This window comes from Candoia aspera, chromosome 5 (genome assembly GCF_035149785.1).
Source record: "Candoia aspera isolate rCanAsp1 chromosome 5, rCanAsp1.hap2, whole genome shotgun sequence".
Lineage (NCBI taxonomy): Eukaryota > Metazoa > Chordata > Lepidosauria > Squamata > Boidae > Candoia > Candoia aspera.
Genome location: NC_086157.1, coordinates 85,804,102 through 85,817,309, shown reverse-complemented (window position 1 = coordinate 85,817,309; position 13,208 = coordinate 85,804,102). Strand labels below are relative to the sequence as shown.

Below are 13,208 nucleotides of genomic sequence, written 5' to 3'. Positions count from 1 at the left end.
GTGAGAAAGTGCTGTTTCCGAACTGAGGAATTTTCAGTTTTGTAAATTAATTTAATCAACATACTTATACTTTATCTTCTATTAGTGAGTCGTGTTATTATATACAAGAGTGAAGATGCATTGGTTTTCCTGATGGATGAAAGGAAAAATGGGGAAGGGTATTATATTACTTTGTTCCTCAGAAAAAGTGGAACCAAGTAGATGAACGTTAGAAAAAAGGAAGAGAGCTATTTGTTATAGTTACATCTTGCTTTTCATATACTTATGTGCTGCTTTAACTTTGGATAGTTACATCCTGTTTGACTCTCAGTGGCTTACAATCCAAATGCTCAAAATACTCAGATTTGTTACAACTCCTGCCATTGTTGTAGAGGTTAAATTGGCTTTACTAAGTTTGTATGACCTCGACAACACCTTGAAACATAAAGAATTAATAATTTTTTTATTGGTTATAGCCAGACAAGGGGTAGCAGGATCCTGTGAAACAGGAAAGGATTTGAACAGTTCCATAAGATGGCAACTAAGCTGAAAAATTGCTGTAACAGAAAAATTAGAGAGAGAGAGAGGGTGAGCACAGTATCACAGTAATACAGAAGATTATTTTTCTGCATCTGGTTTAAACTTACCTATTACGTACAACAAAGCCATAACGATATTTTACTACCCAGTTCTAAGTTCCTAGATAATCTAATTAAATAAAGGGTTGTGTGTGTGTGTGGGGGTGCATGTGTGTATGTGTATGTGCATATGCATATACAGTATATGTATATTTACATATACTGTATAAATATATGTGTATTGCTTTCATATATATATATATACTCCGCTGTGTTATTAATAATTAATAATTAATAAATTAAAATTAAAAAAAGAAAAGTTTATAGTAGAGATACCTACAAGTGTTTCTTGGCAGCTGATGGGAATAGTCCGAAGTTCTTTCTTTCAGAAAGAGTACGTAGAAAGAGCTGCAAATGGATATGTGGCAAACTAGTTTTTTCAGCACTGTTGAAAATGTTTTTAGAAAGGAATAAAATGAGGAATAGGGTTCTCCTGGTGACATTTGCTCATTTCCACATTTGGCAATGTCCATAGGTGAGATACCAAAAAAAAAATCAGCATCAAATACCTTTCTCTTCAAGAGATTTGTCTGGTATCATAAACTGTTGAAGTACAAGGAGGGATATTGTACATGTGTGATTTGCCTGCTGCATTGGAACATTATTATTGATCAAGATATTTACTGACATAATAAATAATAAATCAACATACTGTTGATCAATATGACATTATTGACATAAAATTAATGATGCCAGATTACCCTCTAAGACACAAATTGGTACCAAAAGTATGTGTTTCAACTGGCATTTAGAGATTTTTAAAATATAGCAAAGAGAGAAGCATGGGGACTCTTTCTTTCATTAGCAAAGAAAATATGTGTGAGAATTAAAAAAAAAAGATAGAGGAGCAACAAAGGAAGAATGGATAGGCTCATCTAAGATGGCAGTTTAGCCTCTGAGAAAAAAATAACTAAAAATTAATCTGGAACTTCTTTTGAGCACATACAAAATAAAACTGAACCTTAACATCACTCCATGTAATTTTTCTCTTTATCTAAAAGTTGGTGTACATAAGAGTCTTCCTTGCATCTTGGATGATTTCATAATTTGAGTGGTGGCTTAGATCCATTTCTTTCCTTCATTCCTCACAGTCAGCTACTGTTCCCTGGGAAAAACAAAAGTCTCCAGCAAACTCCTCCTTCCGTAGTTAACCTCAGGGTGGTTCTTGCTCAGTAGTTTAGCCAGCTTACGATACAAGAGGTAGAAGGGATTGGTCCTCAGGTCAACTGTGAGTGTCTTCTGACTAACAGAAATCTTTAGAAACTTGTATTGTTACCAAATATCCAGCTAAATCATCGGAGATTTGTTAAAACCAAGCCTGTACTTGAGGTTGTTGAGATGGCTGTGTTTATCTGCCTTGGAGCTGACCATGGTGCTTGAACATTTGATTTCCTCAGGGAAATGTTAGAAAAGCAAAGAGAATGGCGTGCTGCTGCTTTCCCACAGTGATTACATATTAGTTAGGGACACACCTTCCTCTTTTCCCCTTTTACACCAATGCTCAGGCATAGTCCCTCTACAGTGTCATAATCCAGATGTTGCCATAATTAAATTTCAGCTAATTGTTTGCCTTTCTGAGTTTCTGAAAAAGAAAGACACTAAAGGAATATCTTTCTCCTCTCACCCCTTCCTGCCCTGGTGTTCCAGTTATATTGCAGTTATCAAAGGAACATAGTCATGAATTAATGGAGGTAACAAGATAACAAGATTTACCCTGGATTACATTTAGGCTTTTGAAAAACCAGCACCTCTCACCGTAAGAATATCTTCCCATTTTGCAGTATGAGAATATTAAAACAGAACAATATTACAAGTTGTAATAAGCTGCCCTCTCTCCCTGACCTACTTCAGGTCGTATATTAGGGTCATGACATATTTCTCCATGTCCTTCACAATCTATAGCTGCTTAATAAATAAATGGTCCTTATTTGCCTAGCACAAGGTTCCTTTCCCCCCTCAAATGTTTCTGTTTAACTAGAATCTGAGGAGGACAAAAGGAGGGCAATGCCTAAAGAAATACCCCCCCCCTCACTATTTGCCCCCATTCAACTTTTTGCTTCACAACTCATTTGTGTTATTGAAATGGTTGGTCCAAATATTTCCATTATTTATATGAAGGCTAGGAATGACTACGTAGTGATGACTGACATGGTTACGTTTTCCTGTGCTTGTACTTTTGATTAGAGATCTTCATAAGCTAATTTTTTAAAATTTCTCATTTAAATCTTATTTGCATGTTATTCTTATTTTTCTCTGTTATAGAACCTTGGCATTATTAAAACCAGATACAGCACTCAAACTTGGAGAAATCATTGATATGATTATTAATTCTGGTTTTACAATAACAAAGGCTAAAATGGTGAAACTTACAAGGTAAGGTTTTAATCATTGATTCCACCCCCCGCCCCCAAAATGGAAATATAGTTTATATTTTAAATCTTCACTGGTTCATGAAGAAAAATCTTTAGCTTTTATAAAACTACCCTGAAATTGATAGGTGTTGCCAACCTATATCTTCTCTTGATATGTAATTAAAGTATGACTGTGAAAGCATCTTATTCAGCATTTCCATCTTGGGCCATGCAGTACCCCAAGAATTGAAAGAATAAAGGTAAATACTGAGTGTTACAATGTGATTTCACACACATTCTTTAGCTAAATATAACCATAATAAAGATGTGATGTGGTATTAGTTGTTCACAAAGGGTAATGTATAGTTTTAGCTTATACATTTTTTAGTACAAGTTTTAGTTGTAGGTGATAGTCCCAATGTGGCCCATGTGCTGTTAAATAGGCAATTCTGTGTGTGGGCAGCCACTGAAACAATCACTTATTTAGGTAAATATTCCAATCATAGTCTCAGCTTCCCATTCCAGTTGCTGTCCTGGAAGCCAAGCTAACATAAGATTTAATATGATTAGTCTTTGATATGGTATTATTGTATTTCCAAACAGGGAGAGTTCCTAGTGTGCCACATAGATACTGGACACACCCATTTTTTTAAAGATAAGCATTTATTAAAATTATGTAAAGATTATATTCATTTTCTGTGGACAAGATCTGCCTTGGTAAAAGCAGTATCATGAGAACACAGGTCCCATTGCCATTATGGAATAAAATTCTGGGAATTGTAATGGTAACAAATCTGGGAGTTGTAGTTGTAGTTTAAAATATATGGAGGGCAATGATCAGGGAAAAGCTAACTTGCATTTGTAATGTTTAGTATGAAAGAAGGGAATATTATCAAATGCATGCCTGGAGAGTGATATTAAATGCATTTAAATGTAATTCAGGGTAAATGAAATCAAACTCAAGTTATGTTCCATGATGGCAGCTACATTTTGGAATGAGGCCCTGGCACACAATTCAATTCATTGACTTAAAATTAAATTCAGTTAATATTGTTCTCTGGACATATATTTAATACATTTTATTTTCTTCTACATTAAACATTACAATTTTGTAACTACTTGTGGAGATCTCTAGAGACCACACCAAAAGTGAAGGGGGCACTTGCAATCCTGGGGCCTCAAATAATATTTTCTAGAGGGTGTCCAATTCTGAATAATGCAGAAGGTTTATCAGCAGGAAGAGAATTGTGGTTAAATATTCTGATCTCAGAAATCCCGGTTTACCCACTGATGTCTCTAGATAGGACCAAGACTAAATCTTGAAAAAACATAGCCAGTCAGTTTAAATAATGCTGGATCGGATGGGTTAATTTCTTGACCCGATACAATTTTCTGTAAGGCACTGAGTCAGGAGGTTTTGTGAACCTTTCTTGATTTTCCCTGTTTCCTTGAATTGCCTCTGGCATACAGGTAGCCCTTGACCTATGACCATTCATTCAGCGACCATTCAAAGTTATGACAGCACTGGATGAATTATGGTTATGACCAGTCCTTGGAGTTCAGGCTGTCCCAGCACCCCTGCAGTCACATGATCGCAATCTGGGTGCTTGGCGACCGGTTTGCCCGTACATCCAGTTGCAACACCCCAGGATCACATGATCGCCATTTGCAAGCTTCCCTGCCAGCTTCCCCAGAAAGTCAATGGGGAAGCTGGCAGGGAAGGTTGCAAGTCACTGGGGTAAAGTCTCCCCCACCCACACACTCTCCCCAGCCCAACTGTGCTCACGCTGTGCTGGCCACTCATGCACCCTACCCAATCCACATGGCATCTCTGCCCACCCTCCCAGACCCATGCTGTGCTTCTTGCATACCCCCTTGCACCCTCACGCACCCGACCTGTGCTGCACCCCCACGTACCCTTCCAGACCTGCCCTGGGCCTCTTGCGCACCCCCCTCGCACCTCTTGCGCACCCTTGCGCACCCTTCACTGCACCTCTCACACACCCCCTTGCATCCTCCCTGACACTCACCATGCCTCCCCCGCACCACCCATGCAACCCCTCGCTCCCTTCCCCACCTGGCAGCAGTCACTTACCTGCCTGCCAGCTTGGGATTTGCAACTTCCTGGCAGCTTCCCCACTGACCTTGGTTGTGGGAGGCTGTCAGGAAGCTGCCTCGCCTTATGACCATGGGATTTGGTTAACAACAGCAACGAGGACTGCAGAAATTGTCATCATTAAGTGATGCGGCTGTGCTTTACAACTGCGTCACTTAGCAATGGAAATTCTGATCCCAATTGGCATCATAAGTCAAGGATACCTGTGGTAAGTTTTACTGTATTTGTTGTTTTCAGTTGTGCACGCCTCTCCGAGTTGCATGTTAGGTGGATGGCTATATAAATTGATTGATTGATTGATTGATTGAGTGATTGATTGAATGAATGAATGATAAAGACAAAGGGAATCTTGTTTGTAGAGTTTTGAATGCAATCTGTTATTAAGAAAAATGTTAGAAATATTGTCATGTACGCATTAATTAAGACGTCTTCAAATATATATTTTATAGGGGAGAAGCAATGGATTTACACGCAAACCATCAAGCTAAGCCTTATTACAAGTGGGTATATACTTCGGTGTACAGGGTGGTTTAACTTGTATGTTACATTGCTTGAAATGAAAAGTCTTACCATGTTGCTTTCTACTCATGTCCCTTGAGTTATTTATACAAACATACTGCAGATAGTATTTAATAAGCATAGAAAAATTAGAGTTCTGTTAATTTTATACCTGTTTTCTTTGTAAGGAAGTGGCTGGTTAATCTTGACTTATATTCTATCAGTTTTGTAGTCAAGTCATACTCAACTCCTGGTGACTTCACGGACACATGATATTTTCTTCATAATGATACAGAAGTCATTTGCCATTGCTGCCTTCTAAAATGTATTTTTGATTTCAGCATTGAAATATCCCCGTGGTCTTCTATCCCAAGTTCTAATCAGTTCTGACCTTGTTTAGGTTTTTCAAGATCAGCTAGGTCCTGCCACCTTCTCTGACTCTTGCCTTCTAATAAATTAAATACATTCTAACAACATTAAAATATGCTTTTATCAGTTTCTCATCTTTGGAACTTTCTTGTAAGAGTATACATGGTCCTAACTGTCAATGTTAGTTCGTATAGATCTTCATACATACACTTCATTCTACATTTTATTGTGGTGGTATTGCATGCTCTTTTTCTTGCAGTGTGTTTTTGTTTTTGCTTTGGAATGGGCTCAGTCCTTTTCATTTTCCTTACTATTAAGCAAATTGACTTTGTAGGACCATGTATTCAGTCTCTGAAAAGCTACTGTTGGTCAGCATAGACAGATTGGGGGTTGAAGGACAATAGTTTGTTTATGGCAATTTCCTTGGTGGTTGTTACCAAAAAATGCTACCTTGGTGCATTAAAAAAAATAGGTGCTCTTGTTCTTATCACTGCAAAAGGTAAAGTTAATCAGTTCCTCCTTTCCAGGAGACTAGGAATGAGCAAAATAGTCTTGTAACTTCACAAGCTGCCTCTCTGTGTTCCAGCTCACAGTAGCAAGGAGACTGCTCTTTTGTTTAAAATATATTGGGTGGAGCATGGGAGTCAGATGTGCACATTCCTGTCTTATAAGAGTAACATTAGGCAGGTCAATTATCTATTCTGATCCCTGACCTTACACTTAATTAGGTACCTGGTGGTTCTGGTAGCAGTACTGATGAGTGCTAATTTTATTTTGTAATGCTTTACAAACACACTGAGATATGTATTTTGTTTTCTTGATGTGCACATTTGTGATTGAACATGGTTGCCCATATATGTACAGGAATAATAGATGGAGTTCTACAGAGAGAGAGATGCCTTGATGGACTTGGCAAGCTTCCTTTGGCCTCTAAGCTGCCAATTCCAAAGGAGCCAAGAATTTAGGAATTATGTAACTGCTTAATCTGCAATTAAACAGGATATCAGAGTTCTTGAGTATTCAGTGCGTCTATTTTCATCTTTTTTCAGTTCTGCCACTTTTAAAATATTAAATATTAAAATAGTTTCAGATTTTTCCATACAGAATGAAGTATATTTTTGGAAATAATGTGAAATTATTCTCTCCAATCAGATTTTTTGGCAAATTACTCTTTTTTACTATAGTAGCTTAATATTTGTACTATGTAGCCAACTTTGTTGGGATTGTTCTGCTTAGGACAGGAGAATCCTGTCAGATCATTTGGTTTCCCATGAATCCTGACTATTCTATTTTATGCTTTCAGCGAGCTTCTTGAGTTTATTACAAGTGGTCCTGTTGTTGCCATGGAGATTTTGGGAGATGATGCCATAAGTAGATGGAAACAATTATTAGGACCTGCAAACTCAGTTGTGGCCCGAACTGATGCTCCAAACAGCATTAGAGCATGTTTTGGAACTGACAACATAAGAAATGTGGCTCATGGCCCTGATTCCTTTGCCTCTGCTGCTAGTGTAAGTTTCTCAAATATACATTTGATGGACTGTGCCTTTCTGCACATGGCTCGGTTTCTGTTAGCATATCATAAGAATTATGTTTTCATACCTCTCAATTAAGTTTATTCCAATGATGCACATAAATATGTAGACTGAACACTCCCTTCCTCTTTCTTTCTGAACCCAGTTAAAATTACTGCTTTTGACCCAGAGTTATTTATTGATTAGCCTCCTAATTCCATAGCTTTCAGTTTAGCTTTGATCAAATAAGGCAATCCTGCTAAGACTACTCTGTATAGCAGATCCTAAGGCGTATTTTATCACCAGCACAAACTTCTTAGCATTGGTGCAAAATATTTGATTTTTAGAAAAATGTTTAGCGATTTGTTATCAAGGTCTCTTCTGGGAATCAGAGTACTCTCCAGTCCAGTCCTCCACAGATAAGTGAGAATCAGCTGATTCTGGAAGAGTAGGTAGAGGACAGTTACTGTATTGTGTAATTAATTGTGTTCCTACCAGTTCATCCCAGTTTTGTTTTCACTTTGAATAATAGCAGTACAATTTCAATCAAATACTGCTTTGAGCTGTTAAAGGAGTAGTTGCATGACAATATTCTAAATCAGGGTTTCTCAGCCAGGATTCCGTGGGACTCTAGGGTTCCACGAGAGGTCACTAGGGTTCCCTTGGGGATCAAGATTTATTTAAAAAATTATTTTGAATTCAGGCAATTTCACATTAAAGAGGTAAGTTTCATTCTTTATTTTTAGTTTAAGAACATTGTTAATGCCTATATACAGGCCTACCCATGAAACGAATATAATAATTTTGTAACTTCTGGCCTATATTTTAGCCTGAATGTGCAGGGGTTCCCCGAGGCATGAAAAATATTTCAAGCGTTCCTCCAGGGTCAAAAGGTTGAGAAAGGCTGTTCTAAATAAATAAATTGGTTAGTTAATCTTACATGATAAGATATAATGTATATTTCATTTTTATGTGTCTTATTAAAGTTGAAACTATAATTGATAATGCATAGCCACCTAGAATTTTTTTATAGTTTTCTAACTATTCATTGTGGTGGATTAAATAATTTTAATTGGAGGCTCATCTGAAGGCAAACCTTTATATGTATCTTTCCAAGCTATAAGAAAAGAGATTGGACAACATATTATTTTTGCATTTTACTTTTTGATACGTGCTTTTCTTTCCATGGAAACATGTTTCTTGATGTTGATGAGAGGAGCTAAGAATAGTACTGCTGGCAATGTCTTAATTACTCTCTTATTTGTCCCCTGCTACGTATCCTTAAAAGTATCTAAATGTAGCATTTAGTTACTAATGCTACATGTAGCAAATGTAGCATAAGTGTGGGATTATGGATATGTGAGGAGCTAAAGAATCACTTCTTTAATTTGTACATTATTGAATTTTATACAACTATAAAATTGTATACCACATGCTCATACCACTGAAAAATATTAAGCTTCTTAAGAGATTATAAATTATGATGGCCAAAAAAGAGAGCCAGTCCTTGGCACTTGAATTTACCATCCACCTCTGCAACTGATCTGGAATAAATGTTTTTCTCCTTGCTTCTGATCTCTCACCTCCCCCAATTTTCTTATCTCCTTTAGCTTTCTCCTTGTTTTGTTTTGCTAGGAGAAAGAGAAATATTTATATTGAGGTTACTTAGCAACGCAGGATCATTGTACATGGCCATAGGGGTAACTGTACTGTTGGGCTACGGCATTGTTCCTACTATTGCAGATAAGTGAAAACATCTGTCAGGACTGAATCCAGGTAGTGGCGTATCTGAGAGAAATAACAGGTGGTCTCATTCACAGATGCCCTTGCTAGCCTGAGATTTTGCCTCAGTGTCCTGTTCATGAGAGAACAGACTACTCATGGGAGAAAAATGAAGTGTCTGGAAAGAGCAGTATGTATAGTCTGCAGAAGCTGTGTTGGTTAAGTAGAAAAGCAATTACAGTATTTGTTCATGAAGACAGACTTTGGGAGAAAGAACTGGAGATTAATATCTCTGAATATGTATTAAAATTGCAGGCCTGGGAGAATAGATTCAAAGTATGTATATACTCTCCAATCTAGCAATTCAAACAGTTTCATGCATTTCAGACAGAGATGATTTCTGCTGTAGTTTTGAAATCATGGGCATAAGATTTTTCTGTAGCTGTTGGAGAGAGGTTCTCGAGAGGGATCTCACCTCATCATGCAGAGAGCCTCTGTTGATGACGATGATGATGTTTCCTTCCCCAGTGAGCAGCCAGCCCTGTAAGAAGGCCCTCTGTTTTCTAGGAGTGAGCAGACAGGGAAACAAACAAAAGAGTATCTGTGCTGTAACAGATAAATAGGAAGCGGAACTGAGGTTTCAAGCTTATTTTTGTAATTTGGTTACTTTTTTGCTCTTTTCCTTTTCTTTCTCTCTTTATGTATGTTGTTGAGTCACCTGATTCTGCCTGCTGTTTTTTTCTTCTTTAAATCACTAGTTCTGTTTGTTCTCTGCCTCCCTTCCTCTGATTGAAAGACTTTCTCTGTCTCTCTCTCTCTCTCATTAATATATTTATTCAGCCTGTTTTGGGATTTGGATTTTTGTGTCTTTACTGTCTTGGGTTTGGGGCTTTTATTCATCTGCTCAGGCTGTTAAGTCACCTGGTTCAGCTTACTGTTCTTTTGTTTCTTCTGGGCCAACTGATTCACTCTGATAGCATAAAATTCTTTCAACACAGCCAGCAGTCATGTGGCATTCAGGTTAGAAAGTTCTTTGTTTCCAAGGTATGAGCAGCTAGTAGGGAAAGCAAGCTTTATATAGTTTATTGGGAATGATTGAGTGGTAATGCGACAAATAATGAATTCATCTGGTGGTTATAACACCACAGATATTGAAGGAGATGTTGTGGTGACATAGGATGTGTTTCATGATTTTCTTCCTGCTTGTTCCATCTGTTCATAGTAAGGCAGTGCTGAAATTTGCCTTGCAATTTCTCAAGGCTTTTATTTTTTTTCTGAGAAAGGCTTCTTGTATCTTTTTCTTGGGGTACTTGAGAATTTCTTGAAAACTGGTATTGTTTTGGATCTTAGTCTGTGTTTGGAGATCTGTTGTCTCTGTTGAATGATAGAACAGTCACATGAGGCACTTTGAAAAATATATTAAAAAAATAAGGAATGGAAGAAATGAATGGAATGAAAACCAGTGAATCTGACTACCATAATTATAATCTGAGTGATTTGAGACTCTATTGAATATATATATTTAATTTCTATTATTTCCAGGAGCTGGAATTATTCTTTCCTTCCAGTGGAGGCCATGGACCTGCAGGCACTGCAAAGTATACACATTGTACCTGTTGTGTTATTAAACCTCATGCAATTAAAGAAGGTTAGTTATATACCTTGCGGAGTCAGTAATAAGTATATGTTGGTCCTCTTTTTATCTAGTCAATATCCATATAAATTATTTCCAGAGTGGTAGCTCTCAAGTTACCTTGTTGTAACAAGTAATGCTGTTCCTTATTGTGAATGCCAATACTTATAATTCCAGAGATAAAGACCTTTCTTCCTGTTGCTACTCATTATTTTTTATTTCTTTAAAAAAGGCTTTTCTATGAACAGATTGTTTAGCAGTTAGGCTCAGATGATTTCCAGCTGATACGCTTGCAGAATCCGATGGAGATGTTCTCTTCATGCAACTAAAACACATAAACAGCATAAAGAATTATTTGGGTTAGCAGGTTCTGAGATATTGGAAAAGAATGCTGTGCAAAACCACTTTGACCTTCATGTTTTAATACTGCTTCTAGTAGGTCCTCATGAGATAGAGTGACCATGATTAGAATATGATTATTGCTTCTGCCCCAGAAAACATCAGTAACATCCTTCAGCACAAAAGGTAACATCAGACAACATATCAGAGTAGTGGATACTTTCAAACGAGAAAGAGCTATAAATGGAATTTGTAAAGTGGGTTTGACAACTTAAAATCTTTTTTTTTTTTTTGCCTATTTTGGAACTCATTTGATTCTTGCAAATAAAATTAGTCTATTACATTATAAGAAAATACTTTTAACCCTTGACAGCTTTAATTGTAAAAGCTTTCCTCAGCCTGGGCACCTTGCAGAGGTGTGGAATTCAGAATTATTATTGATGGTCTGCTGGCTGGAGTATTCTAGGGAAATTGAAGAAGAAAACACATCTGAAGGACGTCCACATTAGAGAAAACCACTATTTTCTATTATTCTTTTTCACAATATTTGACTTAATGATTTAAAATTGTCCTTTCCTTCTGCCAGTTTCAATTTGTTACACATCTGTTCATGACAACACCAGGCTTACGACCTCACTTCTCCTTCCATTGTTAAGCAAATCACCACAGTTGTTAAGTGAGACATGTGACTGGAACTTGCGATTTCATTTCTGCTAGTTGTGAAGCATGCAAATGGTGATCACATGACCGTGGGATGCTGTGACAGATTGATCGTAAAGCTGTTTTCCTTTTTTTTTTCTTTTTAGAAAACTTTATTAAAGCATTTTCAAAATATACATAAAAACCAAAAAAATTGAAACAAAGAAGTCTACAAAGAAAAAGAAACAGAACTAAAAAGGTGTGAAAAAACACAAAACAAACTACTACAAAGTGACTTCTGAATTTCTGTAACAAAGATATACATAAATCAGTATCAATCTCTCATTCCAATTCATATTATAGTAAACATTATTTCTATAAAGCGTTTAAATTCTCATTATTATATTCCGTTCTAAAACAACAAGATTACCCTCCCAATAAAAGAAAAACATATAAAACCCTTCAAACATAATTTGGAACCTAATATAGTAACAAACACTATCCTTCACTATAATTTGCTCCTAGCTGCCAAATTAACATTAACCAAAAATATAAGAATTATCCAAACAGCATAAACATTTATCTAAACCCTTAAAAAACCATCCTGATAACCACATTTAAACAATAACCTAAGCATTTACCAAAAATGTAGGAATTTTCAAAACAGCATAACCATTTATCCAGACCTTTAAGAAACCATCCTGATAAACACATTTAGACAATTATCCCACTTCAAAGTAAACCAAGGCATTTTACATATCTCAGTATTATGTACAGAGCTTTCTTCTTGTCAATTTCAAATTCTACAGCCTGCTTTAAAAAGCCCAAATATTCGTCCAAAATCTTCCAGCCTCTAGAATTTAATTCTCTTCCTTGATCATGATGTGGTGGCAACAGTCTTCCTACAGTATCTTCAACTTTCAACAACTCAATTTTCCTTTGACTATTTAAACATAAGTCACCAATTCTCATCTTTTTCTTTGGAGAAGCCACTTTACTCTTAAGGTAATTTTCAGCCTTATCAGTTTCTCTCAATTCTTGTGACAATCTGGACTCCACAAATTCTGAGAAATGCTCCAAGACTTGAATAACAGCATTGTAGAGATCTTTAAATATCAAATTAATTTCCTCCATATTTCTTAACAGTAAGACAGATTATGGATCCCACTAGTGCCTCAGGAAGGTAAAGTCTTTAATGCTGTAACTGAGCACGCTCCAGCCTTTTTATCACCAGTGTGGCCAATTAGGAAAATGAAAAGTAATAACAAACAGCATTCTCCCAGGAAAGTGAAAGCAAATAGATCAGAACTCCAATCCGCAGATTCAGTGAAGAAGAGAAAGTTGTATATTCCTCAAAAATCGCTTTAATTAAAAAAAAAAAAAAAATCCTTTAAATCTCAATTTAACAAA

The 13,208-nt window shown here is 36.6% G+C and overlaps 1 protein-coding gene across 3 annotated transcripts in view; it reads left to right on the top strand.

Moving 5' to 3' along the window:
• The window catches only part of NME7 (NME/NM23 family member 7), a 94,197-nt gene that overhangs the window by 40,580 nt on the left and 40,409 nt on the right, over positions 1-13,208 (top strand). For all 3 annotated transcript variants that reach the window (XM_063305652.1, XM_063305653.1, XM_063305651.1), the window contains exons 4-7: positions 2,880-2,990; positions 5,534-5,584; positions 7,255-7,462; positions 10,730-10,835. In XM_063305652.1, coding sequence (XP_063161722.1) covers positions 2,880-2,990; positions 5,534-5,584; positions 7,255-7,462; positions 10,730-10,835 — 476 coding nt within the window. The remainder of the gene's footprint in view (positions 1-2,879; positions 2,991-5,533; positions 5,585-7,254; positions 7,463-10,729; positions 10,836-13,208) is intronic.